Raw genomic sequence first — 25,124 nt, forward strand, 5'->3', positions numbered from 1 at the left:
TACAATGGCCAGAGCAACTAACTATTTGAGTTCTTTCCAGAAAACTAGAATGATCCCGTGAGAACATTAATTAATAGAGCACATTCCCTTTCCTGCATTATCAGCTATTTCCAGGGTGTTGGCATTGGATATACCCTCACCCCCTTTTGCCTGGCTCATTTTCCAACTAGGCATGTGAATTTGTGAATTTGTTCGACAGCAGGCAGAGGTAGAGGCTGGGGGATGAGGATAAGCTATGAAACAAAGCAGGATTAATACACACACACACACACACACACACACACACACAGGAAAAGTAGCTCGTTGGAAACAATTCAAATGACACAAAACATGTATACACCTGAAAATGAAAATCCCCTTCTCTGGTACCCACTCCAGGTAAGCCCATTTCCTAAGGGAGCTAGTGTTCACCCCCCCTATAAATAATGTTAAAAACATGACACGCCCTACCCTGTAATGCGCTTTTCTCTTCCAGCTGGTACTGTATCACAGACGTATTCTCATGTCTTTACTTTTAAGCATCCCCTTGTCCTTTTAAAAAAATTTTTGTTTGTTTTTGGTTTTTGAGGGGAGAGATAATTAGGTTTGTTGGTTTGTTTGTTTTTAATGGAAGCACTGGGGATTGAACCCAGGACCACATGCATACTAAGCACGCGCTCTGCCACTGAGCTCTGCCCTCCCTAAAAACAGTTTTATATTTATTGAGTTGGATATACCAAGATTTCACTGATCTGAGGCAAAGCATTTACAACACAGGCCATGTCCGACAGTATTTCTCCAGATATTAAAGAAAGATGTGACCCCGAAGGTTTAAAATTTCTAGAATTTAAGATGATTCCTCCACTCTACTAAATCAAGAAAAAGAACAATATTATCTTATATTCTGCATTTAATAGTTTATAAGTGCTCTCACTGGCTCCCCACGGGAGCCTCTGCATTGGAGACAGCTGTCACTATTCCCATTTTCACAGTTTTGTGTCCAAGTATGGATATTTTCCTAATGAAAACACATTTTTTTTGTGGTTTCTGTGCCATTCGGTATATATATATTTTTAATAGAGGTACTGGGGATTGAACTCAGAACCTTATGTATGCAAGCATGTGCTGTACCACTGAGCTATACCCTCCCCCAACACATTTTTTTCTTAAAATGAAGGAAATACTTAAAATGTTTATTTACATTGAGGTCACAAAAGCGGTAAGACTGTACAAAATCTTAAGTGAGCCCCAGAAGATGCTAATATGTAAAAAGGCAAGAGTTCAGGTAAATAAAATCCCCATAGCTTTTTACTGTCCCAATATGACACACTAACCAGTGTCACAAGAGGCCGGAAGGGACCATCGTAAATCTCACACTGCTGAAATGCGTGCTGTGGCTATAAAAAAGGAACACTATTTTTCAGCAGACAGAAAAGGAAGAACTCTGTCTGCTCCACTGCCGATGCACAAACTGAAGTCATTAGTCTGCAAAGAGCCAGGCAAGTGCCCAGGTGATGAGACCACGCATTACGCTGGCAGTGACCTTGCCCCTGGTGAAGGCAGCCGCGAGCGTGCTGGACACACAGCTGCAGTGCCAGCCTTGCTTCTGATCCATTGTTTCCGCGGGAGGGTCTAGACATCCATTCTCCAGGGGCTGGCCTTCCGGGGAACAGTCGTGCCGGGCACCCCTCTCCCCCCGACCCCGCCCAGGAGCTCTCAGGTGAACAGTGCATTCATGATGATCAGCGGTGGTTCCCAGGCTTACCGTTCTCACTGCACACGGCCTGCCAGAGCCTGAGAACAGACACACATACTGTCTCTTCCACGGCATCTTTCCCAGCTGTGGAAAAGCACCTACAAGGGGCAAGGGAGAGTCATATTAAAACAGGAGATTAGTCGTGATCTTCTTTTCAGTTGCTTTTATTTCACCAGCAGACCCCACAAACGTGGGCTTAAGAAAGTCACTTCATCACCCAGAGCTGCAGGTCCCAGGACCAAGGGACTCTAAGCACTGGACTGAGAGGTCCAGGATGAGGATGCAGGCACGGAGGGAGGGTGGTGAGCCAGGGGCAGGGCGATGGCCACATCAGGACCCATGAACTTGGCAGGCCAGCACACAGCTTAGAGTTCACGGGCCTCCTTACGCATGCAAATGTGTGCCGGTGGCTCCAACCCACATCAGAGTCCTAAGCCTCAGGGATTGCACCAGAACAATTGAAATACAAAATAAAATTAAAATAAATTTAGCAAACTACCTTCTGCTACATGAGTCTTTCTTCAGATGGAATTATAAATGGGATCAGTCAGGACCCAGAGGATCTCATTTCCTGACATTGAGGTGGGAAGCCCCATAAAAAAGACCAGCAGGATCCCCAGGCAGGGCCACTACTCTCCTGCCAGCACCATCTGGTTCCCTGGCCCAGTGGCTTTATCTCACTTTTGCCTCTGAAACGGCTAACTTCTAGGAAAGTGGAACTCACTTCTGATTGGTCCATTTCCCTCACTCCTGATTGGTCTATTTGTGGTACTTCATTTGCATGGAGCTCACTCCTGATTGGTTACTTCTCTCACTCCTGATTGGTCCATTTCTACAAAGCCTGTTCTTAATTAGTCAACTTTGTTACACCTTATTTGCATATGATGTTGCAAAGTGTAAACTGGCAGCCTATAAAAGCCTGTGTAAACCCACAGACCAGGTCCAGAGCTTGGAGTGCTAACTTCTCTGGGCCCGCCAGCTTAATAAAGCTGAGTTCTCCAACCCTCGGAGTGCTGCTTGGTCTCTCGCCCAGATCCAGGTTGCAGTCACACTGAGCTGTAACACTGAGCTGTAACACTAAGCTGTAACATGTTTTTCTGCAACAACACTATCAGCCAATTCCCAAAGAGGAAAAGAGCAAAGAGCAATCTTGCAAAGACTGGTGGGAAACCAGCAAGAACGGTCATTTCTCTGACTCTGAGTGCTTGGAGGAACCCTGGGAAGTTTTGCTCACTTTCCTCTCTCTTTCATTGTTTTCTGTGGCTTAACTCAAACCACGGAAACTCAGAGCTCAAGGGGCGTTCACGTAGCACCCGGTATTGACTGAAGGTGGTACCACCCAGTGAGGTCACTGCCAGTGTGATTAGTGTCCGGTTTCACAAGAAATGGCTCTCTTTCCTCGCTTTGATGCTGGGCTGTCTTTACAAACATCCCTACCTTCTTAGGACCTCATTCTCACTGATGATACGGAATCCATTGTGTGTTCTGAATAAAGTTCGTTCGGTGGCTGAAACAAATTCAGAGAAAACCATGTCAGACTCCTGAACCATCTGGCTGATGTGTAGCTGAGGCAGAGCCAGATGATGAGGAGAAATCCGAAATGGAATGTCAAGGTCACTGAATTAACAGTTTGGGCAGAAACAAATACTTTCGCATTCTGTCATCAGCTGCTTGTTACCACCGTAAGAGGCAGTTTTTTGAGAGGAGAGCTGAGCCCAGGTGGCCTATGAGCTATCTGACGACTGATCATTTTGTAATCTTTAGAGAGCCGCCAGGAGCCGCTCAGCCTCCTGCAAGGACTGGCATAGCCATCTGCTCTTAAATGTTTATCTCAGAGCTGTTTCCAGGCTCTAGAGAAGAACCTACAATCGCCAAAGAACTACTGAAGGGGTGTTTGAGCATGCTCCACTGCACACTAAAGGGAAGTCAGAGACGCCATCCACTTGTACAGACAAACAACATTCTGTCACTGAGTAACAAGAATGGTTTCAGCCCGGGTATCAATGTTTACAGGAACTGGTAAGAGAACAGTGTGGCTCTCGTCAGCAGGAGAGCTCATGTTTGCTCTGAAACTATGCGCACATCCTAAGCGGCCATTAAGTGTAACTGCAGTGAACTTTACAGTTTATCCTACAGAATTCTGTCTTCCATTCCCCTCTGGTTGGGGGAGATTCGTGGGGGGTAGTACTGGGCTTTTGGGGTGTATATGGGGGTATGCAAAGGGTATGTATGTGCAGGATGTGTGTGAGGGGTGAATGTGTGTGGTGTGTGTATATGTGTATCAGTATATATGGTGTATGTGGCCCACATGTGTGGGGTGTGTGTGTGATGTACGGGACCTACGTACACATGATGTGAGCACATGCTGTGTGTGTGTGTGTGTGTGTGATGTGAGCATTTATGGAGTGAGTGCATGCCGTCTGTCCGTGTGTTTTGTGTCGAATTGTGTGTGTGGTGTTTATTGTGTGTGTGTCGAGTGTAAGCACGCTCTGGGGAGAGGATGGAGCTAAGGTCGGGGGACATTTCTTTAGCACGTCCTCTAGCACCTACATTGTAGTAGGTCTTCAATCAATATTTGTGGAAGGAAGGGAAAAAGGGATTCTTTGCCTCACAAGGGCAGACCTCTAACCTCTGTCCCTTCACACCGACAATATTCATGAGATCACACACATCTCTGGCTTACAGTCCTTCATCATTTCAGTCAGGATTTCCATCCCCCCTGCATAGAACAGGGGGATCTGATCAGGCTTGGAAAGAGTCTCCAGGAGATTCTTGGTTGTGACGGCTGTGTTCTTTCCCGAGTCCAGCGATTCCTGGGCTTCCTTCTCTTGAAGGTCTGCCTTCTCCCGAAGATTTACCTGATTCAGGTAACCTAGCAAAACAAGAAGGAGAGTCCACAAAAACCCTAACATTCAACACATCCACACAAGGAGCAACCTTTTTTTTTTTTTTTTTTTTTTAAGGATGGGAGGTTGAGAGGCAGAAACCATTAAAATAATTCAAACTCATCTTCAGCAGGGAAAATTTGAGGGAGGTTGTACATTATCTACCCAGCATCTTAGACCAACTTGGGGTTTCAAGGACAACACGGTTCCCAGTCTAGATGGCTCTGATGGCAGATGGCGGAGAAAGGGAGGAAGGCAGGGCGGGTAAGGAGAGGGTTTGGTTGTGCAGGGCTATGCAAGGCTATGCCTGCAGCCACATGCAGAGAAGGCGTGGAGGGCACCCAGGGCCAGAGCGCAGAAGGGGGGTGCAATTCAAACAAGGGTGTTGGCAGGAAGTCTCACCTTTCACCTGTGTCTGCAGCTGGGGGTTTATTTCTAAGATCTTCTGATAACACTCGCGAGACTGGAAGAAAGAAACAAGGCCTTGAAGAGTGGCTGGGGGGAGTGGTGATTATAAGAAAGGATGGCCTTCTTCATTATTTCCTCCCAGCCTCCCCTGCTTCCCGTGGAGGAGGTGGGCAAGGGGAACACAGCGTGCACTTGACATTCTGTTTCAGGCTTCTCTGGTTCTGTGAGGGCAACAGGTATTGTTTCAAAATTTATTTTAAAAACCAGTGTTGTCAGATACAACCTGTGATGGAAAATAGCCAGTCATAAGTGCTTGTGGCTCATGTCTGGCGTCTGGCTGAGTTAGGAATAATCACAAGGTAAATGCAAAATTCAGGTATGATATTTGCACTGAGAGGGAACAGGAGGCTACCTGTCAGATATGCCCACGGGGAAGAAGGAAATAATTGAAGCTAGAAACATTGCTGACAGAGACTTGGGGACTGGAAGAGAGAATGACCTATTTAATGTACAGGCTGCAAAGAGCTGGTAAGGAGTCTGTTCACTGGCCGTGCAAGAGTCAACTAGAACAGCTGAGAGTCAGGGGTGCTCAGTAAGGACACCGTTAGATAGAAGCTTCTAGTAAGGAAACATTCTTGTTAGTGGGGCGTGATGCTGGGTTGAAGGCTGTCCTGTCCTCAGGGATATCAATACAACCAGTCACTGAAAGAAAAAGTTCAGGAAAATAAAAAAAAGGTTCTGAGATATCGTGAAGGCTCAAGGCTCAGAAGATTAGGATTAAGAAATAAACTGGAGAAAAAATATCATGTTAAAACAGAGAATAGTGTTGTAGGATAGACGTATACACGTCAAACATGGTAACTTTAATACACTGAATGTTTGTGTCCTTCCAAAATTCATATGATGAAACCTAAACCCAATGACATATATTTAGGGATCTGGAAGGATTTTGTCTTGTTTGCTACTATATTCCTGTTGCTTAGGTCAGTGCCTGGAAGACAGGAAGCAAGCATTAAATATTTGCTGCATGAATTAATTAACTGAATGAATAAATGAGTAGACAGAATTTGGTGGAGGGGGGAGATTACAGTGTCCTTTTAACTTCTCTATTATTTGACACTATTACAATGCACCTATATTAATTTTAGAATTAAAATCCAATAAAGAATAATTTTTAAGAATGTACAATGGGGGCAACTTCTTTTTAAAAATATACTATCTTATAAATGGAATGACATCTCATGTTCATGGATTGCAAACCTTAATATTGTTCAGTTGGCAATACTCCCCAAACTGATCTACAAAGTCAACATGATGCCCATCAAAATACCATTTGGCTTCTTTGCAGAAACTGACAAAGCTGATCCTGTAATTTGTATGGTAATTCCAGAAATCCAGAATAGCTAAAACCATCTTGAAAAGGCAGATCAGAGTTAGAAGACTCACACTTCCCAATTTCAAAAGTTACTACAAAGCTACAAGAATCAAGACAATGTGGCAAAGGTTTAAGAATAGACATACAGATAAATGGAATAAAACTGACAGCCCAGAAATAAACCCAAGCATTTATGATCAATGACCTTTGACAAGGGAGCCCAAATCATTCAGTGGGAGACAGAATAGCCTTCTCAACAAAGGGTGCTGGGACAACTGATGCCCACATGCAAAAGAATGCAGTTGGATCCCTTCCTCACACTATATACAAAAATTAACTCAAAGTGGATCAGAGTTCTAAATGTAAGAGCTAAGGCCATAAACTCTTAGGAGAACATAGGAGTAAATCTTGGACTAGGCAACGGTTTCTTAGATTTGACACCAAAATTATAAGCAACCAAAGGAAAAAAAATAGGTAATTTAAACACCATCAAAATTAAAATGTTTTGTGCCATGAAATGAAAAGACAACACAAAGAATGGGAGAAAATATTTGCATATCATTTATCCATTAAGAGATTTCTATTCAGAACTTATATTGAATATTATATTACTTTATATATATTATATTTGTATCACTTTATATTGAATACTTATATATTCAATTTATATTCTATTGAATATATTTATGCTCAATATAAAAAGACAAATAACCTAATGAAAACAAAATGGGCAAAGGGTCTGAAAACACATTTCTCCAAAGAAGATACACAAATGGCCAATAAGTACTTGGAAAGATTCTCAACATCATTAGGCATCAGGGAAATGTAAATCAAAACAATAAATACACTTTACACCCAGCAGGATGACTATAAATCAAAAAGACAAATAAAAGCAAGTACTGTCCAGGATGCGGAGAAATTGGAACCATGCACTGCTGGTGGGAATGCAAGTTGGTGCAGCCACTTTGGAAAACATACTGGCAGTTCTTCCAAAGGTTAAACAGAGTTGTCACATGACTGGGCAGTTTCACTCCTTGATATTTAGCCAGGTGGATTGCAAACATGTGTCCACAGAAAACTTGTACATGGATGTTCATAATAGCCCAAAGTGGAAACAACCCAAATGTTCATCAAGTGACAAATAAATCAATAAAATGTGGTATACGCATACAAGGAAATATTGTTCAGCAATAAAAGATACGAAACACTATACGTATACAACACGGATGAAACTTGCGAACATGATGCTAAGTGAAAGAAGCTAGTCATGAAAAACCAGATTGTATAATCCTATTTATATGACTAGCCTAGAACAGGCAAACGTATAGAGACAGAAGTAAGTTAGTGGTGGCCTAGGGATGAGGTGGGGTGGAGGGAAGGGGAGCGACTGCTTAGTGGTAAAGGTGTTTTTAAGGAGGTGACAAAAATGTTCTCCAGCTGATTGTGGTGAAGGTTATGCAACTCTGTGACTATACTAAAAGCCACTGAACTGTATACTTTCTATAGAGGAATTGTTTGGTATGTGAATTATATCTCAATAAAGCTGCTATTTACAGCATATAATATATTAGTGTGTGTACATATATCTGCATGGTTAATTTAGGTGATGAGATTACAAGTTAATTTTGTTTTTTCATCTTTTTGCTTATGTCTTTTCTCCCCAGAGATGCTCCTTCCGGGGCTGAGCAAACACTGGTAGAAGATGCTGCAGAAGAGATTCCCATGGCAGGTGGGGCTGTACCAGGTGACACTCAACATCCCTCCCAACTCTAAGGTCTTACGATTCACCCTGGACACTAAAAACTGGATTAATATCTCATCCACTTAGAGGAACGTGGTTCTCCTCTGAGACACTCTATAGCACCACTCTGAAATCAAACAGGTCACTTAACTTCCTCCAGGACTTACCACACTGTAGTTCTTCAGGGCCAGGTGGGCTTTTCCCATGTGGAAATATGCTTTTGTGCATTTTTCATCACACTGCATGAAAGACAATGACTGATCAGATGGTTCGGAAGATTTGACGTTATCAGCCCCTCCCCCAACCTCCCAGCTAATCGGGTTAGGGAATGCTTCGGTTCTCAGGACAGCCACCAGAGTTGACAATTAAGACTTTTCTGTGCTTCTGTGACTGAATTAGTTGATGCCTACAAGGAGCTGAATGCAGAAGTAAGCTCTCTATCAAATTAATCAATGATATTTGCCAGTTTTCATTTCCATTTAATGAGACAACCAGGAAACAAACCAGAAACCCTTAGTTTACAAGAGCCCTTGACCTTGGCTGAACATCAGAATCACCTCAGATGCTCATAAAACTGATGGCGTGACTAAACCCCACACCAGTTAAATTACTCTCTTGGGTTGGCCCGGGGCATCAGTAATTGTTTTAAATCTCCAGGTTATATAAATGTGCAGCCACATTTGAGAACCACCAGTTTGTTAGGTAAGGTAGGAAAATTTATTCTGGGTAAACAGCTGAGGTTACTATTACATCTTAGTGGGCCTGGGAAGTTCCTCCCTTGAAATAAACCACAACACAGATACTGGAAACTTACATTCCTATCACTTCTGATCGGGAGGGACGCCCTCTTCAAAACTTAGGACATTCACGGCTGAGACAATACCACTTGCACAGGGGGCCATGCACCTGCCTGCCTCTAATTATTATAACTCCAGAGGGAATGATTTGGCACAAAGACATAAACTATAATTTAAAACAGTCAGCTAATTCACTGAATCCCTTTTAAGTGCAGGGCGTTGTGCCGCGTCGGATGCTGCTAAGGGTTTAGATGCAAAGAGGTTACGAGTACAAGGTCAGGGGTCTGGAAAGTCCTAGGTGAAGCCGGGTCTGCCTCTCACCGGATGTGGGACGTTGGCCAGGCCAGCCAGCTTTTCTGAGGCTCATTTCCCTCATATGCAAAGTGAAGGTCTTAATAGTGCCTCTCTCGGGCTGTGCTGAGGAGGGAATTCATGTGAAACCGTGTGGCACCAGGTAACGGAGCATAAGCCACTGTTGCTGCAGTTACAACGGACGTGGTGCATCTCAGGGCAAAAAGGAAAACTTAAAGAAAAGCTAAAATAATAATAGAAGAGGGAATAATAACTTATATTTGGAGAGGCCTTTATGGATGCATTTTCATGAATGTCATATCCTGATTCGTTGCTAAGTGAATGCCAGCAGTAACAGTCGTTAATATCAGTGCATTACTGTTCAGTCCTTCCTGCATTGTTAATATGAATTATCTCATGGAAACCTTATAACAACTCTAGATACAATTATTACCCCCATTTTGCAGCTGAGGAAACTAGGGGCTGGAAAAGATCAAGGTCACACAGATACTAAGTGGAAGACCTGGGATTGAAATCTAGTTGTTTGACTCCAGGCTCCAAGGGCTTAAAAACTGCACCAAATCTCCTTCAGAAAAGCAGTTTGGTGGAAGGAAATCCACACTGAAGAGACACAGTCCACCGAAGACATGCTGCGTTTCTGAGGATGCCAAGACAGCCACGTGCAAACGTGCAGGGGGGTTGAGGGGGCGGCTGAAATGCAGATGTGAACCACTGGCAGGGATGAGAGCTGAACCCAGGAGAGGAGACGAGAGCTCTGAGGGAGAAACTGCAGAGAGAAGAAAGTCAGGGAGTGAAGCCTGGAGAACTCACAAAGGATGGAATCGAGGAGGCAGGAAGGGACAAAGGGAAAGGAACCCCCAGGGCCACAGTTCACAGAAGCCACCTGTTCACCGCACCTTCACGGCCAGGGCATCAGGGCTACAACAGAGGAAAAGGAGCCGAACCTCAGAGCTTGTCCACGCCCCACTGTGCCATCGTGAAGTGGGTGTATTGTGACCACGCCTCCTCGGATACTGACACAAAGAGCTGCTAACGGATTTGCTCACTAATAGGCCCTTTCTCCTTTGATGAGGTATCAACCCTCATCAGGATTCTCTCAGGTGAACCCCAGATCCCCTTAAAAGGAAGTCTGTCTTCAGAGGAAGATGTGTTTTATTGTGCAGGAAGCGTTCTGCCACGAAAGAAATGATTCTGATTCTAATTGAAACCAGCTCCGCTCGCTGCCTTATATTCCCTGACAAGGAAGATCAGTCTTGAAATATCATCCCAGGGGCCTGTCTCTGCCAATTCACAAGTGTCCCAAAATATGAAACTGGCATGAAAGTACTAATACTATTAACAGTGGGGTGCCGCTGACATTCAGTATTGATATATTACTTTAAAAAAGAGTGAAACTTTTTCTTTTAATTCACAGCTTTGATGTAGAGCCAACTATTGTTAGTTTTTAGAATTCCTTGTGTATATTTTTCCCATCCCTCCAAGTGTTTACCCAATCCCCTTCAACGGGGAGCCTCGCTGGGCATTTAATAAGAGTGGCTCCCGGGTGTCAGCGTTTTTCAGTGTCAAGTCTGCTGGGCCCGCTTTGTCTTGGTCTCACTGCTAATTTACATTGTGTATCAATTAACATTTGGGAGCAGGTCAGTGTGTTGTCTTGAAACAGCGTGTGGGTGTGACGACCTCTCTGGTGCTTTTCAGATCAGAAGAGACACTTCTGGAAGCCCCACGAGGAGATCTTGTTCTTCCACAGAAGGAATGGGATCTATACCAAGCGATGTCGGGGTTTCAGGTTTCCAGGGAGAGGCTGTTTATCGTAAATGGCTCAGAGCACTGGCCTATGGTTAGGCCAGCATTAGCTGTGTGATCCTGCACGGCTTACTTACTTAATCTCTGAGGCTCGGTTTCCTTGTCAGAAAAATAAGGGTAACTGTGATATTGAACAGAACAGAATAGTATGTTGTGAGGGCCCAAATGAGACAGCTCACAGCTAGCGTGCAGTAAAAGGCTGTTACTACTGAATCACCAGAAGAAAACGTCCTTGCCTCTCTCTTCTCTTACAGAATGATAGTAGGCAAAAAAAAAAAAAAATCATGATCAAATAAAGGGACAGAGCAGGCTAGCAGATCTATGCTGCAGCTGGAGTGTGAAGAACCCGATGGCTTCAGCTTTGGGCGGTTCTCATCACTTAAAGACGGTCACGATGCAGTGGGACAAGGTTTCCCACACACCGCGTCTTCCAGCAGATAAAGAAATCAAGCACTCCAGGTGCCAGGTTTGGGGGACCTGTCGTGTTTTATAAACCATTATTAGCAAAGGTGAGTTTCTAATTCGCCCATTTCCCTTGTCTACCCTCTCAGTGAAAAAATAAGGAAGCAGGTGTGGCCAACATGCTGTTGTCCAAATGCGCTCTGTTTCGGGCCATGCTCACCACGTCGGGGTTAAGTGGTGCCGGACCAGGGAAATCCACGCCGCACGATAAACCTGGCAGGTGCTCCTGGCACTTCAATTTTACTTGATTATAAATTATTTAACATAACACGGCTATATTAAAACAAGCTGGTACATTTTACAGAGTGCAGTGCAAAATTTGCAAGGGATTTTTAAGATAAAAACATGTGTCTAAAAAGAAATTTCACGCTCTCTGCTTCCACACCCTCCAGGGGCTCCTGTGCGTTCTGTTGGCTCTTCAGCAAGGAAGGCTGAGAGGCACTGGTTCGCATTATTTAGTTAAAGCCCCTGCGACAGAGTAACTTAGGCGGAGCTAGGATCAGTGTTATTTAAATATTTAGTCATCAGAAATAATGTTCTTAAGAAGTGATTGTGACACGTCTCTTTTAAAAACTCGGCTAATATTTCCACCAACGGTCTTTACTTCTCTCCACCTTTGATTATCTGTTTTGGAAGATTTCGGAGGAAATACCACGCCGAGTGAGTGTTATACTGTCTGCCTGAGGCCTGACAAGCATCCAGGCTGAACAACAGGAAACCTTCCTTCTGATTATTCCTCTACAGAAGGGGGAGCTGTGATGCATTTCCAAATTATCAGAGTGGGAGGGAAAAAAGCAGCAACTGATGAGGGGAAAAATGGCAACACTGCAGACACAATTAAGAAAGAAAAAGAGGCGTTTCCACCACCACGTGGAGCAAAGCGACTGATAACACGATAGTAAAGGGTGAGCTGCTGTGATAAAACCTGAAAAAACAGTATTAACAGCAACTTGTCTAGAGTACTTCCTGTGAGCTAAGCACCATGTGCATTATTGCAACCCTCATGACAATTCTATTTGAATCCATTTTATAGATGAGGAAACTGAGGCTCAACTGCAGAGCCTAGACCCTTTCCCACTGTAATATGCCAGCAGCTCCCCTCTGTTCACTTCAGGACTGAGGCCCCTGGCCCGAGCAAGCCCAGCTCCACCACATGGAGAATGAGATGGCATCTTACCTTCAGAGCCCAGTCACAGTCCACCAGTGCCTTCCGGTAGTCCCCAAGTTTGATGTAAGCCTGCAAGGACACAGACAGCTGCTGTTCACACACAGTTCCGTGGCCAGAGGTCTTCAGTCAACACAGACAGAGCAGGGGAACAGGAACATGGTGATGAGAGGTAACTGGTCCTTCCCTGGCTCAGCCAGGGTCCCAGCTCATGACACGCTCACACTGGGGAGCCGCGGAGAGCTTAACAAAAGGATGATTTACAGGGTGAGGGCAGGGCATAGGAAAACCAACAGTGGACAGCTGCCTAACAGGAGCTGAGGCCTTCAGGAGAGCGGAAGCCTGGAGAATAAACCACCCCCCATCTCACTTAACTCCTCCTTCCTTCCGATCTCATTGGCTGAACCCAAACAGAAGCTAGAAAGCTGGGAAGCCAAGAGGCCAGTCTCCCAGGGCGCAGGGCAGAGAAGGATCTGTGGGGGCAAACAGAGTAATACCCAGCACGCTAACCCCACGTACAAAGGAGGAGCCAGCTTCTGGAGCCTACCCTGCTGGGAATGTTCCAGAAGGAGACCAAATAATAAAGGGAATCAAAAAGACAGATAATAACAAGTGTTGGTGAGAATGTAGGAAATCAGGACACTCTTACGCTTGCTGCTGGGAATGTAAAATGATAAAGCTGTTTTGGAAGACAGTCTGACGTTTCCTCAAAAGATTCGAAACAGAGGTACCACATGACCCCTGGGTATACAGCCAAGAGGATTATAAGCATATGTCCACACAAAAACCTGCACATGTATGTGCATAGTAGCGTTACTTATAACAGCCAAAAAGCAGTAGCTCAGACCCATCCATTTATGAATGGGTAAATAAATTGTGGTAGAGCCATACAATGACATATTTCTTGTCAATAACAGGAATGAATTACTGATGCAAATTCCAACAGGGACGGGCCTTGAAAACACTGTTCAGTGGAAGAAGCCAGACACACATGGACACATACTGTATGATTTCGTTTATATGAAAAGTCCCGAATAGGCAGTTGTATAGAAACAGAAAGTAGACCAGTGGGCTGGCGGTGGAGGGGGGACAGGATTGGGGAGTGACTGCTTAAAGGGTCTTAGAGATGATGAAACAGTTCTAAAATTTGTGTGGTGAGGGTTGCACAGCCCTGTGAATACACTAAAACCCACCAAACTGTATAATTTCAGTGGGTGAATTGTATATTGTGTCCATTATATCTCAATAAAGCTTTTGCCAAAATATGATTAAGGAAAAGTTCTGCTTAGCGCCTTCTGAGTGCAGTGAGAAGGAAGAGAGACAGGAAACGGGCAGACATTTAAGACTCAGACCATCACCAGGAGCCCTCGGTTTCAAATGCCTTCGGGCTCTCTTCTGGGATCTCCTAGAACTGGGGAAAATCTTGTAAATCAAGAATGAACTCAGAATTCTGTGATCCACTCAAACCAACCTGACTTAAGAATTTAGCTCACTTATAGTTTCACAGAACCATGGTATATAAACAAATGAAAGTCTATTTAACTGCAAGCACCGTGGTTACTATGCCCTCTCTAGTCATCACTGCATACAATAAGTGCTTAATAAATTCTTATCAAGTTGCGCTAAGCAGACTTCAAGCACTCTTCTTTTGGAAAGTTCCCTAAGAAGCAGCGACGATCACCCCGTTGTAAGAAAGGACAACCAGGCACCAGGGACCTATCAGTCACCGATGATAGATCCAACGCCAATACTCCACGTACGTTTGCCCATGATCAACACTGTCCCAGGGCACTGTGACATTCTGAACAAGAAATCTGAGGAGATTTACATGGACAAGCCCATTATGAGGTTACTGTTATAATTTATGAGAAATCTAAGCATTCAACCAAAATGAGGAGGGAGCAGGCAATATCCAGCTAGGGGACTTCTGCCGGGGAGCTCTATCTACCAGCAGAAAGGAAGCCACTGTGCAGAGCTTTCATTAACAGGAGTTCGGTACTAAATGAAGACGATGACTCTTTGAGTTATCTCTTCCATAAAGCACCATCTTTTCCTCCGGGATTTGGGGGGTTCATTTGAAAGACAGAGGATGTGAGAGAAAAAAACTAGCACCTTTCTGGGCAACCGTAGTCATGATTTCATGACACTGTTATTCAGGATACAGACTCTGAAAAAGTCTAGAAGGGCTTCAACAATTTCCCCACGCAGGCTTTCGTATTTTCTTTTTCTTTTTTTAAGGCTCAGATCCAATACCCTATAACTTTCCTGTTCTCTTTTGTTTTTCCGTATTTTAAAAAGGACTACGTTCCCAAATGGCGATTAAACTCCTGACTTGTCTAAATTACACCAGTAATCTATTGATCATAACATTAGCTCCAGGAGAAAAACAAAGCGATGGAAGTGCAGGTTTTCTCTCCGGCAAGCAGTGACACGCAGTGACACACAATTCACAGGGTCCCTACTGAGTGTTTCGTAACACTGCATGCAAACAGGGAAGCATTTAAAACACAGTCAATGGTTCAAAGGATTCGGAACGGCAGGCAGCACATTTTGTATCTATTTGTCTCTGAGTAAGCGTTCTCTTTGGGGGAGGTGGGAGGAATTGCCTCCCCAAAGCTTTGCATCCCATTTACTTATTTTCATCCACAGTCATTCTTGATGTGAGTCTCCCAAACTAATCAAAGTGCTGCTTCAACTTGAGAACAGTAAAAATGCAACTAATTTAGATGAACCAGGGTGTAGACCATCGGAATTAGGTATAAATCTGAATTACATAACATTTTAAAGGCAATTCAATTTCACTGCTTTCAAATAACTTCAGAGTAACAAGACTGATCAAGCATCAGTAGGTAAATGTTTTGGAGACCAAATTTGGTGATAAATAAAAAGCAACTATAGTTATTATACTAATTGTCTGCATTTGAATGTCTTCTTTGAAGTGTCAACAGAAACTTAATTCCCTTCAATGCACTTAGTGTGCCTCTGGTGCTGCACAACTTAAGAAGGACTTACTGAGTATCTGTTGTAACTAAAGCACTGGGGGAAAGTATATGGCAATTTTTACCCTAAGAAAGTTTATAATCTTGTTAAGATGCTAAAAGGTACATGGCAAAATTGACCTCTCACTAATGTGTCTACTGATCCTCTTCCTTATGGCAATTTTTCTCCACAAAGGGGCTAGGTAAATAACACCTCGACTCTAGCCTGATTGATCCAAACTGCTGAACTAATGATCTTGTGCTGTGCCTGAATTTATTTATCATTAAATCACTGTCACCACATAGACTTTTTGGCCTGCTGACATCCCGTTTCTTGCTTTCAACACTTCCTCAGCATACCAAGGCAGGGCATTCTTAATCTTGAGTTACAGAAATTGGAGCTGATGAGGGCTCCGTTGCGATCTTCTCCCTCTTGTCAATGACACAGCGTCGAGTCCATCTCACACAGGCCTGGCTGACGCATCCTGACCATCGGATCATCACGTCCATGAATCTGCCAATTTTTGCAGCCTGAGCAACAGAGAGCTCTACCATATACAACCTCAAGTGCTTTGCAAAGATAAGGTCACAGATGACATTGCTGTTTCCCCTGAGAACCATCAACCTTGTCCCTTCTTTAAATAGTAGACAATAGACATCCGGGGGATGGTTTTTACCTGGTGTTCCAGGAGACTGAGCTCGTCTGTGATATTAAACTGAGGTATTAGGGATTTCAGAAAGTCAGAATTTCTGACAAATTGGCTGGAGGCCCATTAGCTATCCAGGATACCCCAGTCACAAAATCTTAATCAAGGAGGGACTGATACAATGAGTAAGAAATTAATGGGAGAGTAACCCTTAGGAGTTTAGACAGGCATCAAAAAAGAGGTTGAACACATCCAGTGGTGGCAGAATTCCACTAGTCTCCTTAATACACATGGGAAGTGCCTGGGTACCACCACTGCTGTGCTGGCTTCTGCAATGGAGAGAACTGATCGTACGTGGCTGTTCCCAAGCCCTCCCTCAATGATTCCAAGTCGGTATCTGAAATCGGACCCCAGTGGGAGTATTTACACCACAGAAATGGGCAAACGCTCCATACACGTCAGCCTCCCCCACACCCCGGCCAGAGCCAGCACACACCTCTGGTACCATCTCGTCTCATCTGTCTCTGATTTCGCAAGGTTTGAGCCTACGGTTCCCCGAGAAAAGCCCGTGGACATGTGCTTGGCTCACTGACCTGGGCTCGGTTGGTGTACAACACTTTCATGTCCTTCAGTTTCTCCAAACCCTCGCTGTAGCACAGGATGGCCGTTTCGTAATCACCTCTGACAAATGCTTCATTCCCCTTCTCTTTGAGGGCTAGGAGAATAGAAGCCATACCGGTGAGCTCTCCCCATGCCCTGGAAAACTCTTTCAGACTTTATTACCCTGACTTTCCAACCCTGCTTTGAAGGTCAGAGCTTCCGTCCATCCTGAGGGGGTTGGGGGTGTCACTTACTTCCCTCTACAGATATTTCAGGATTGGTTTCTCTAAGTAGTCTTTTCTCCAAATCCACCCCAAGCTTTCTAAGTAGCTTCTTAGAAGAAAGGACATGATTTTGCCCCAAGGCTCAGAATATTCCAGGCTTGCCACAAAGATCAAGTCTACACATTCAATGTCTCATAAAGAGGGTCAAACAACTAATTTTCTAGCAAATATGGAATCATTCAGATTTGCAGCGCACATACCACTGGGTGGTATAAAGTATGTGCTGAAGGCAGCCTTCTGTCCTGTGAATTTCCCCCGCCAAACACGCAACCTTGTTTCTTTCTTTTCCTCTATTTCTCTTCTCCCAGCTTTGCTTATTGTTTCATTTTTCTTTTTCACATCTTCCTGTGTGCCTCAGGCTAGCCAGTGGTACCCCACTCCCATCCTTCCTTCCTTCCTTTCCAAGCATCGTTTAGTGCTGCTCAATCTGATCTGCTAAATCCATCCACCTGCTTTGGAAAGAGGTTTGATGGTGGGAGCTCACTGAGGGCTACGTCCTCCTGCTCACTGCATGTTGCAGCGGGAACAGGGAATAGACAGCCAGTGGTTCCTGCCTGGCCAGGTCCCACTGCCTCAGGCCCACAAACCCAACCCCCCGGGGATCTTGATGTCATCAAACATCAGCACAGAGACTCTGAGGCTCTTCCAGCACAAAGCATCCCAGTTATTGGAAAGTGAAGACTGACAATTACCGTCTGCTAAGACTTTGTTTTCCCTTCTTCTTTTGGCACGTTCCTTTGCATCCTTCTCCATAGATGCCAAGAAGGCCTCTGACAACAGAGTAATTTCAAATATTAAAAAGGAAAATCTAAATACTATAATCAGTTCTTTAGCTCAAATTCAGGGGGAAAAAAAGCTACTTGAGAGTTTTAGAGCCACACTTTTAATGCATACACATATCGGCACATGCTAGCACATGAACACATACACACACACACACACACACACACACACAGATTCGAAGGCAACTAAAATGACATTTTCTTAATTTGACATTAAATGGTAAGCTGTGTGATATATTATCATACACGATGACTATGTCTGTGCTTCAAATTTGAATTATGCCTTTTAAAAGGAGTTTTCTTTGAAGACAGACTTTTTTGTTCCACTTAGCATAATGAGCTTCTGAGCTGGGCAACAAAGAAACTGCCTGCGTCTCCCTGAGCAGCCGAGGGTAACTGGATGAAACAGAGTAACTGAATTCAGTTTACAAAAGGCTGGCCAGGAGGGCAGAGACAAAAACCTCCCCGTGCTGTCCCTTCTGACCACTAGTACCAGCAGTGGGTGATCAGTAGGTAGTTTTTTGTTCATGGGCTGTTTGTAAGCCCAGAGGCTACAATTTAAGGGTCTGGATGCTACAATCAATAAACACTGATCCTAAATGAGTAATACACTTCAGGAAGAGAGATGCTCTCCTTACCTGAGTTTGTTTCATCTGCATTCTGCAGGGCACAGGTTATCATAAAAAAACAAAGAAACAAATTTCAAAAATCACTCTCTGATGTATATACAGACACAAACCAAGAAGGCGGATCAGTTACAACTGGGTAGCAGGGTCATTTCCTGTAACCACCCACACGAAGGGATCAAAATTCAGGGGGCTTGCTTTAAATCAGATCTGATTATGGGCACAGTTGTTCCGGGGCTATGTCTGCAGAAGCAAGGACCCCAGCTGTGGCTGTATGAGTTGGAAATATGAGAAAGTAGAATACATTACCTTACCAGCTTAAAAATGGCCACAAGCTCAATGGATGCAGAGGCCAAATTTTCATTAAAACGAACCCAAAGGGTTGTTTAAAGATGACCCAGAAAGACCAAGAAAAAAAATTGAGTTTATACTTCCTTGCGGAAAATAAATCTAGTGAATCTATAAAGCAAAAGACGGTTCCAGCCTCACCAGGCAGTTGAGATTAAACTACCACTTTGCCTGCTTCAGTGCAGACATCCTCGCTGTGTCTACTTAAGTATCTCCACGACAGGAAAAGGAAACCTTCGCGGGAGCCTGTGGGGGGCTGATCCTGGTCTTGTTGACGGTGGTCCTGCATTCGTCCTCCTCTTGGTCTCCCTCTGTAAACTGTAGTCTCTTCTCTGTCTCCAGGACAGCTTTCTCTCGTACGACTGGGTCATCAGAATTCATCTCCTGAATTAAACTGGCTGGAGGAGGAATCAGATGTGGATCAGTCAAGCAGGGTCTTCCAAAAGAAAGATGTCACTCACTCAAAGAGACGGTGTAGAAAATTCATGGGGAAGAACTTTTATTTTTCCAGCTTTATTGGGATATAATTGATATATGATATTGTGGAAGTTTAAGGGATAAAACATGATGTTTTGATATTCAATTTTTTTATGTGTGGTGAGAACATTTAAGAGCTACTCTCTTAGCAACTTGAAAGTGTATAATATAGTAGTGTTAACTAGAGTCACCATGCTGTATGTTAGAACCCCAGAATTTATTCATCTTAAAATTGTAAGCTTACACACTTTGACCAACATCTCCTCATTTCTTTTTTAAAAGTTTTATTTATTTAAACTTTAAAAAATTGAAGTCGAGTTGATTTACAATGTCTCAGGTGTACAACAAAGTGATTCAGTTATATAGAGAGAGTGTGAACTCTCAGGGTGTGTGTGTTGGGTGGGTACCAGAAGCAGTCTGCTGCTCAAGTGTGAGGGAGGGAGAGGCGAGAGGTAAGGGCTAGGTCATGGGAGGACTTAGGTCCTGATGAGAGCTTGAAATTTATTGTGACTGTGGAGAGACTCCAAGCAGAGAAGTGTCTGGGTCAGATTTGCATTTTAGATACATTACTCTGTGGGGAGTGTAAGCCTGGAGGCAGGAAAAACAATCAGTGGGCAGAGGAAATAGTCTGGAGAAGAGAACCAGAACACAGGGAGGTTGGAGAGGATGGAGCTGGAGGAAGAAGGCTAACCTGATGGCTGATTAAATGCAGGCCTGAGAGATGGGAGGAGGCCAATAGGACTTGTAAATTTCAGGGATGGGAGTGCCACCAAGTGACACTAGAATGAACGGGAGGGTAGGAGAAGCAGGTTTTATTTGGGAGAGGTGGGACAGAGGGGAAAGAGATGATCGACTGAACTTTGGACATGTTTGTGATGTTTGAGGGGTACAATGGATGTAACAGTTGGCATAGAGGCTGAGGCTCAGAGAAGAAGGCTGGTAGCAATTGAGATGTGGGGTCATCAGCAAGGGTGGTATTTAAAAGCACATGCTTGGGCTCCATCACCTGAAGAGAAAGGTGAGCAGTGGGCCAGGCCAGGACTCCACGGAACAACATCTGGGGATGGGCAGAGGAGAGGCCGTGACAGACACAAAGAGCACACTATGGATGTGTCATCTGTGAAGTTACTCGAACTATCTTTAAAACCATTTTATTCTTGGGATCCCTATCGCCCACTGGAAGCAGCAATTTCAATATATTTCTATTTGATATGTGAAGTTTGTTTCGTGGTTGGTTTTCTTGTTTCTGTCCTCAAACGAACTCCCTGAAGTCTGCACAGGGACTGAGTGCTCTGCAATCTCCTGTATATGATCTGTGTGATCAGAGTATGTCCTTTGAGGTGACATCTGTCTGAGCTGGGGAAGGGTCTTCTTGCCTAGAGGAAGAGAGACAGGGCTGTCGCATCCATGTGATGTGATGGACCCTTGGGAAAGTCATTTGATTTTGCCTCTGCAGCTCAAAACCAGGAATGGCTCTACCCTAAAACAAGAGGGATCCCAGACTGATGGGTGGGGCCCCTGAGTAATCGCCTTGAAGGGACCAGCTAGGCTCACTGGCGCCGGGGACCTGATCCTACACGGAAGGGGAGAAAACACGGATGGGAGCTGTCAGCCCAAATTCCAATCAGAATGTAAACAGCTTCTCTGATACCAATTAACAGCCAGAAAAATATTACACCTAGGCTCCAATATTACTTGCTTCTCAATATCCCTTCTGTTGAATCTCAGTGACATTTTTTTCTGAAGAGTCATAAACCTGTCAGGCCACTCAGGAACTAACTTACAGTAATCATTTCTTTATAAGGACTCCACCTCTTTAAAGTACAATTTAATTTATGATTTTACTGGCACTTACTGATTTCATCCACATTTTTAAGAAACTTCTGCAAGTCTTCCTCTTGAGAGTCAGCCATTGTGAACCAGAATCCCTGAGGGAGGCAGCACACATGATGAAAATTAGTAATAATAAAACACTAAGTGGAATTTGTCAGGCTTATTAGCCTTCTACAACTAAGAGCCAAGTGATTACTTTTTAGATGGATTTGTGTTTATAAAAGTCGTGAATAACAAGCAGGGTGATCTATGTCATTCTGACTGCTGCCAGGGCCAAGGGGCACTCTTTAGGTGTGGAGATACTTCCGGAAAGCTGCCAGCCTCCCTCCAATGGGGAAACGGCTCTACAAAACGTTCCTTCAAAGCCAGTATCAACTGCTCTGATTCAGGGACCTGGCGTGAAGCAGACCAGGCGGAGAGCAGCTGGCAGGCCACCAGGGATGGAGGATGACACTAATGCTTGACTTTGATCGTGACAGGCCAGCCCAGCCAGAAGCTTGGAACTGGCTGTATGACAGGAAACCAGAAACAGGACAATTTGCATCTAAATGTCCAAACTTGTTTAAAATATAAGCCTCCGGGTTGTCTCTGAGGAGTGAAGAGAGGATACAAATTGACTGCAGGGATTAAAACTTGACGGCACGGTGAGCCCACATCTTCTCTCCTGTCCGGGTACTTTAGACGGATCACCTCTCAGTTGTTTTTGAGAGAAAGGTCCTCATGGTGTACCCAGTGGTTCCCAAAGGTCCAACCACAGACCACAAAAATCATCCCCAAAATTGTTAAGTATCCAGATTCCTCCACCTTAGCCCAGAGCCCCTCCAACGTGCCCAGGGATGTACAGTTTTACATAAGCTCCAGGTGACTGATTTCCAGTTGGGTTTAGTGGTAGCATAGTCTGTAATGCACCTACAACTGGAAATTCAGAATCTGCCAGAACAAGCTGTGCGTTACTTGATCTCTTTGAGATTCCACCAATTACAGGCTGTGCTACCTCAGCTAAAGTTACAACCTCTCTGAGCCTCGGGGTCCTCATTCATTCTGTGAAAACGGTAATATCAAACAGACGGCTATCTGGGGATTAATTCGAAGCACCAGGCACGCGACGAGGGGTCACCGCGAGGCACCCTTACCTATAAAACTGGGCTTGGGGACGTGTGGCTTAACCAGATGATAGCTAGGTATCTTTCCAGCTCTAACATTTCAGGCTCCCGTGGCACTGAGGCCTAGTCAAGTGAGTTAACTTGCCCAAGGTTAGGAGGGGCAGAAGGCAGGCTCCGAACTCCCGCGGGCAGGAGCCAAGCCCTCTGCTCCCAGGGCAGGGTCGGAGCGAACCCACGACGGGATGAGGCCAGAGGCATCCCGCGTTTCCCTCTGCAGGAGCCTGCAGTTGGCTGGGACTGCAGACAAACTTGCGCGAGCCAGGGCCAAGGGGCGGGGCCAACTGCACCGTTGCCCGGCAACCGCTCCCTAGCGTCCCCTGGCCTTGGTCCCGCCGCTGTAGTCCCAGCCCGCAGCCGATACCGTCCCATCCACTGGGGCCCAAACCAGGGACCTCTGCCCGGCTCTGACGGCCAGATCAGGACCAGGCCACGTCCAAGGCAGACCCCGGGCCACTCCGCTGCACTGACCTGACGCGCCCAGGGCTGGACAGGAAATGGCGGCTGGGGGCGGGCCGTGACCGACCTAGGCTGGGACGGGGCGGGGCCAGGGCCTGGAGACCAAGGGTGGGCGTGGCGCCCGCGCAGACACCCCGCCCCCCGCTCCCGTTACGGATTGGCCGCCAAATTCAAGGCCGACCTGGGGCCTGGGGAGCCAAATTGGAGCCTGGGCAGCGGCAGGTGGGGGAGCAAGGGGAGCAAAAAAAAAAAAAAAAAAAAGCCCCTTCTGACCCGTGCTGGTCTCTAAATCAGGGCCAGGTTTTCGCCTATTTTTCTTCTGGGATTGGGGATGTGTGTCACATCCATTAGCTTAATATATTTGGCCCAAAGGGAGAATATCTCCAGCGTGCTTGGGAGGTGCAGGCTTGGGCGAAATCCGATTTTGCTTATTGGTGAGACCTTCAGAGAGTTCTGTGACCTCTCTGCTCTTAAGTTTTTTCATCTATAAAATGGAGAAGTGGTTCTTTCTCATAAGGTTTATGGTTGAAGCGCCAGGCACCTAGTCGATAGGGACAAGTGGTGGTTATTATCCAGGGCATCATAGGATTTAGAGCAGAAGGAGATGATGGACACAGTCACACGATGAATACACCCACACACGCTTAAAGAGATCCCAGTCTATTTTTTTAAATCAAGGTTGAGTGGTGAATGCTGGATTAAAAAGAGCGAAAAGCAGGCTTAGGGAAAAGCCCCATCTTGAGCTTAAACTGATGTTCAGAAACATTTGAGACTTCCTGGCAAATTTGTGGGTGCTTTACAGGAACCTGTCTGGTAGGGACTGAGGAGTCCAGGGGACAGAGCTTGCCAAGAGGGGAGACGGGTCCAGCATGACCAACTAGATCAACATTGATTCTGAAAACAGTCTGTTGACTCTGTCCTGTGACCTAGACCCCATGGGATGCATGTCTGAGCCCCATGGAGAACAGGGGACTTTTTGAAATCTCCACAAGGCATGCAGTCCTGCTTGGGTACCCCCGCCCCATGGGGTTATAGCTCAAAGGGACCAGGGCAGCCTCCTCCCGGCAGCAGACCAGGTGCAGCTTCAGCAGAGTGAGTCCTTCAGCTCACTGGTTGGAGCAGGAAGCGGTGTGACCTGGGGGACCCAGCAGTGCATTCACAGTGGCTGTCCGCAGGGACTGAGATTCCTCCTGAGAAGTAGCAGAGAGTGGACGTGCCAGCAGAGCAGGGTTGTTGGTGCCACACCCTGGGGATTATCAGAAAGACACGCGGTACTTTACAGTGACTTGAGAGCCTGTAGGAATTGATGGAGGCAAGAATCAGTGACAGGTTATTACTATTAGTATCAACCCATTTTCCTCTTGGGCTTAGGAGGCCTTGAACTCAGGCATAGTCTCCAACTTAGGGTCTTTTGTAACTTTGGAGCTAACAGCATTATTTCCAAATCACTTTCTTTTCCACTACCCTTTTCACCAAACTCCTTTTCCTGGACTCAGAGGGACCTGTCCACCACTGACCATACCTCATACCCATTCATTCACACATTCATTCATCAAATGTGGATGGTCTCCAGGATGCCAGGTGCTGCGGAAAGTCCTTGACGTGCACTTGACAAACATTTATCATGTGCTGAGTGGTTAAGAGCAGGGACTCTAGGACCAGCCTCCCTGGGCTCAAATCTCCGCTCTCCACTTGCATTATTAAAATGTTGTTATGCACCTCCCAAGCACCTTTTTACTGAGCTAGGTGCTGGGGATCTTTTTCTTCCTGTTATTATTTCTACTATTACTAGCTGTGTGACCTTGACACATTATTTAATATCTCTGTGCCCTAGTTTCCTCATCTGTAAAAATGAGAATGTTAAATAATACTGATCTGACAGGGCTGCTGTGAGAAGTATATGAGTTAATTACAGGTAAAGTGCCTGGTACATTGTCAAGACTCAGTAAATGTTATTGACATTAGTACTGCTACTGTGATTAGGATGCATCAGATCAGTGCTTCTGAGCTCGGACCGTGCATTAGAATTGCTTGGGGATCTTGTTAAATTGCAGATTCTGGCTCAGTAGGACTGGGGGCTGAGAATCTGCAGTGATATCTCTTTGTGGACTGTGAGCCACACTGAGTAACAAGGTGCAAACACTATTATTAAACACTGGGGATGTAATGGAGCACGAGTGATACTCTGTTAGTCTGGGATCTCCAGAGAAACAGAACCAATAAAAGAGAGAGAGAGAGAGAAGTACT

General features: G+C 45.1%; 1 protein-coding gene across 3 annotated transcripts in view; it reads right to left on the reverse strand.

Moving 5' to 3' along the window:
• TTC12 (tetratricopeptide repeat domain 12) overlaps nt 1-22,928 on the reverse strand; it is a 39,993-nt gene extending 17,065 nt beyond the window's left edge. Inside the window, exons 1-12 of one of the 3 annotated variants that reach the window (XM_032472439.1) lie at nt 22,890-22,928; nt 21,281-21,353; nt 19,183-19,346; nt 18,613-18,634; nt 17,885-17,962; nt 16,902-17,023; nt 12,696-12,755; nt 8,312-8,383; nt 5,023-5,083; nt 4,419-4,607; nt 3,173-3,242; nt 1,745-1,833 (exon numbers count right to left, since the gene is read on the reverse strand). In XM_032472439.1, coding sequence (XP_032328330.1) covers nt 1,745-1,833; nt 3,173-3,242; nt 4,419-4,607; nt 5,023-5,083; nt 8,312-8,383; nt 12,696-12,755; nt 16,902-17,023; nt 17,885-17,962; nt 18,613-18,634; nt 19,183-19,346; nt 21,281-21,338 — 985 coding nt within the window. In that variant the 5' untranslated portion in view covers nt 21,339-21,353; nt 22,890-22,928. Of the gene's footprint in view, nt 1-1,744; nt 1,834-3,172; nt 3,243-4,418; nt 4,608-5,022; nt 5,084-8,311; nt 8,384-12,695; nt 12,756-16,901; nt 17,024-17,884; nt 17,963-18,612; nt 18,635-19,089; nt 19,347-21,280; nt 21,354-22,391; nt 22,480-22,889 lie in introns of those variants that run through there. The other 2 variants (XM_032472437.1, XM_032472438.1) reach the window with 2 other exon arrangements.
• Between the last annotated feature and the right edge of the window lie 2,196 nt (nt 22,929-25,124).

This window comes from Camelus ferus, chromosome 33, assembly GCF_009834535.1.
Source record: "Camelus ferus isolate YT-003-E chromosome 33, BCGSAC_Cfer_1.0, whole genome shotgun sequence".
NCBI classification, from domain to species: Eukaryota; Metazoa; Chordata; class Mammalia; order Artiodactyla; family Camelidae; genus Camelus; species Camelus ferus.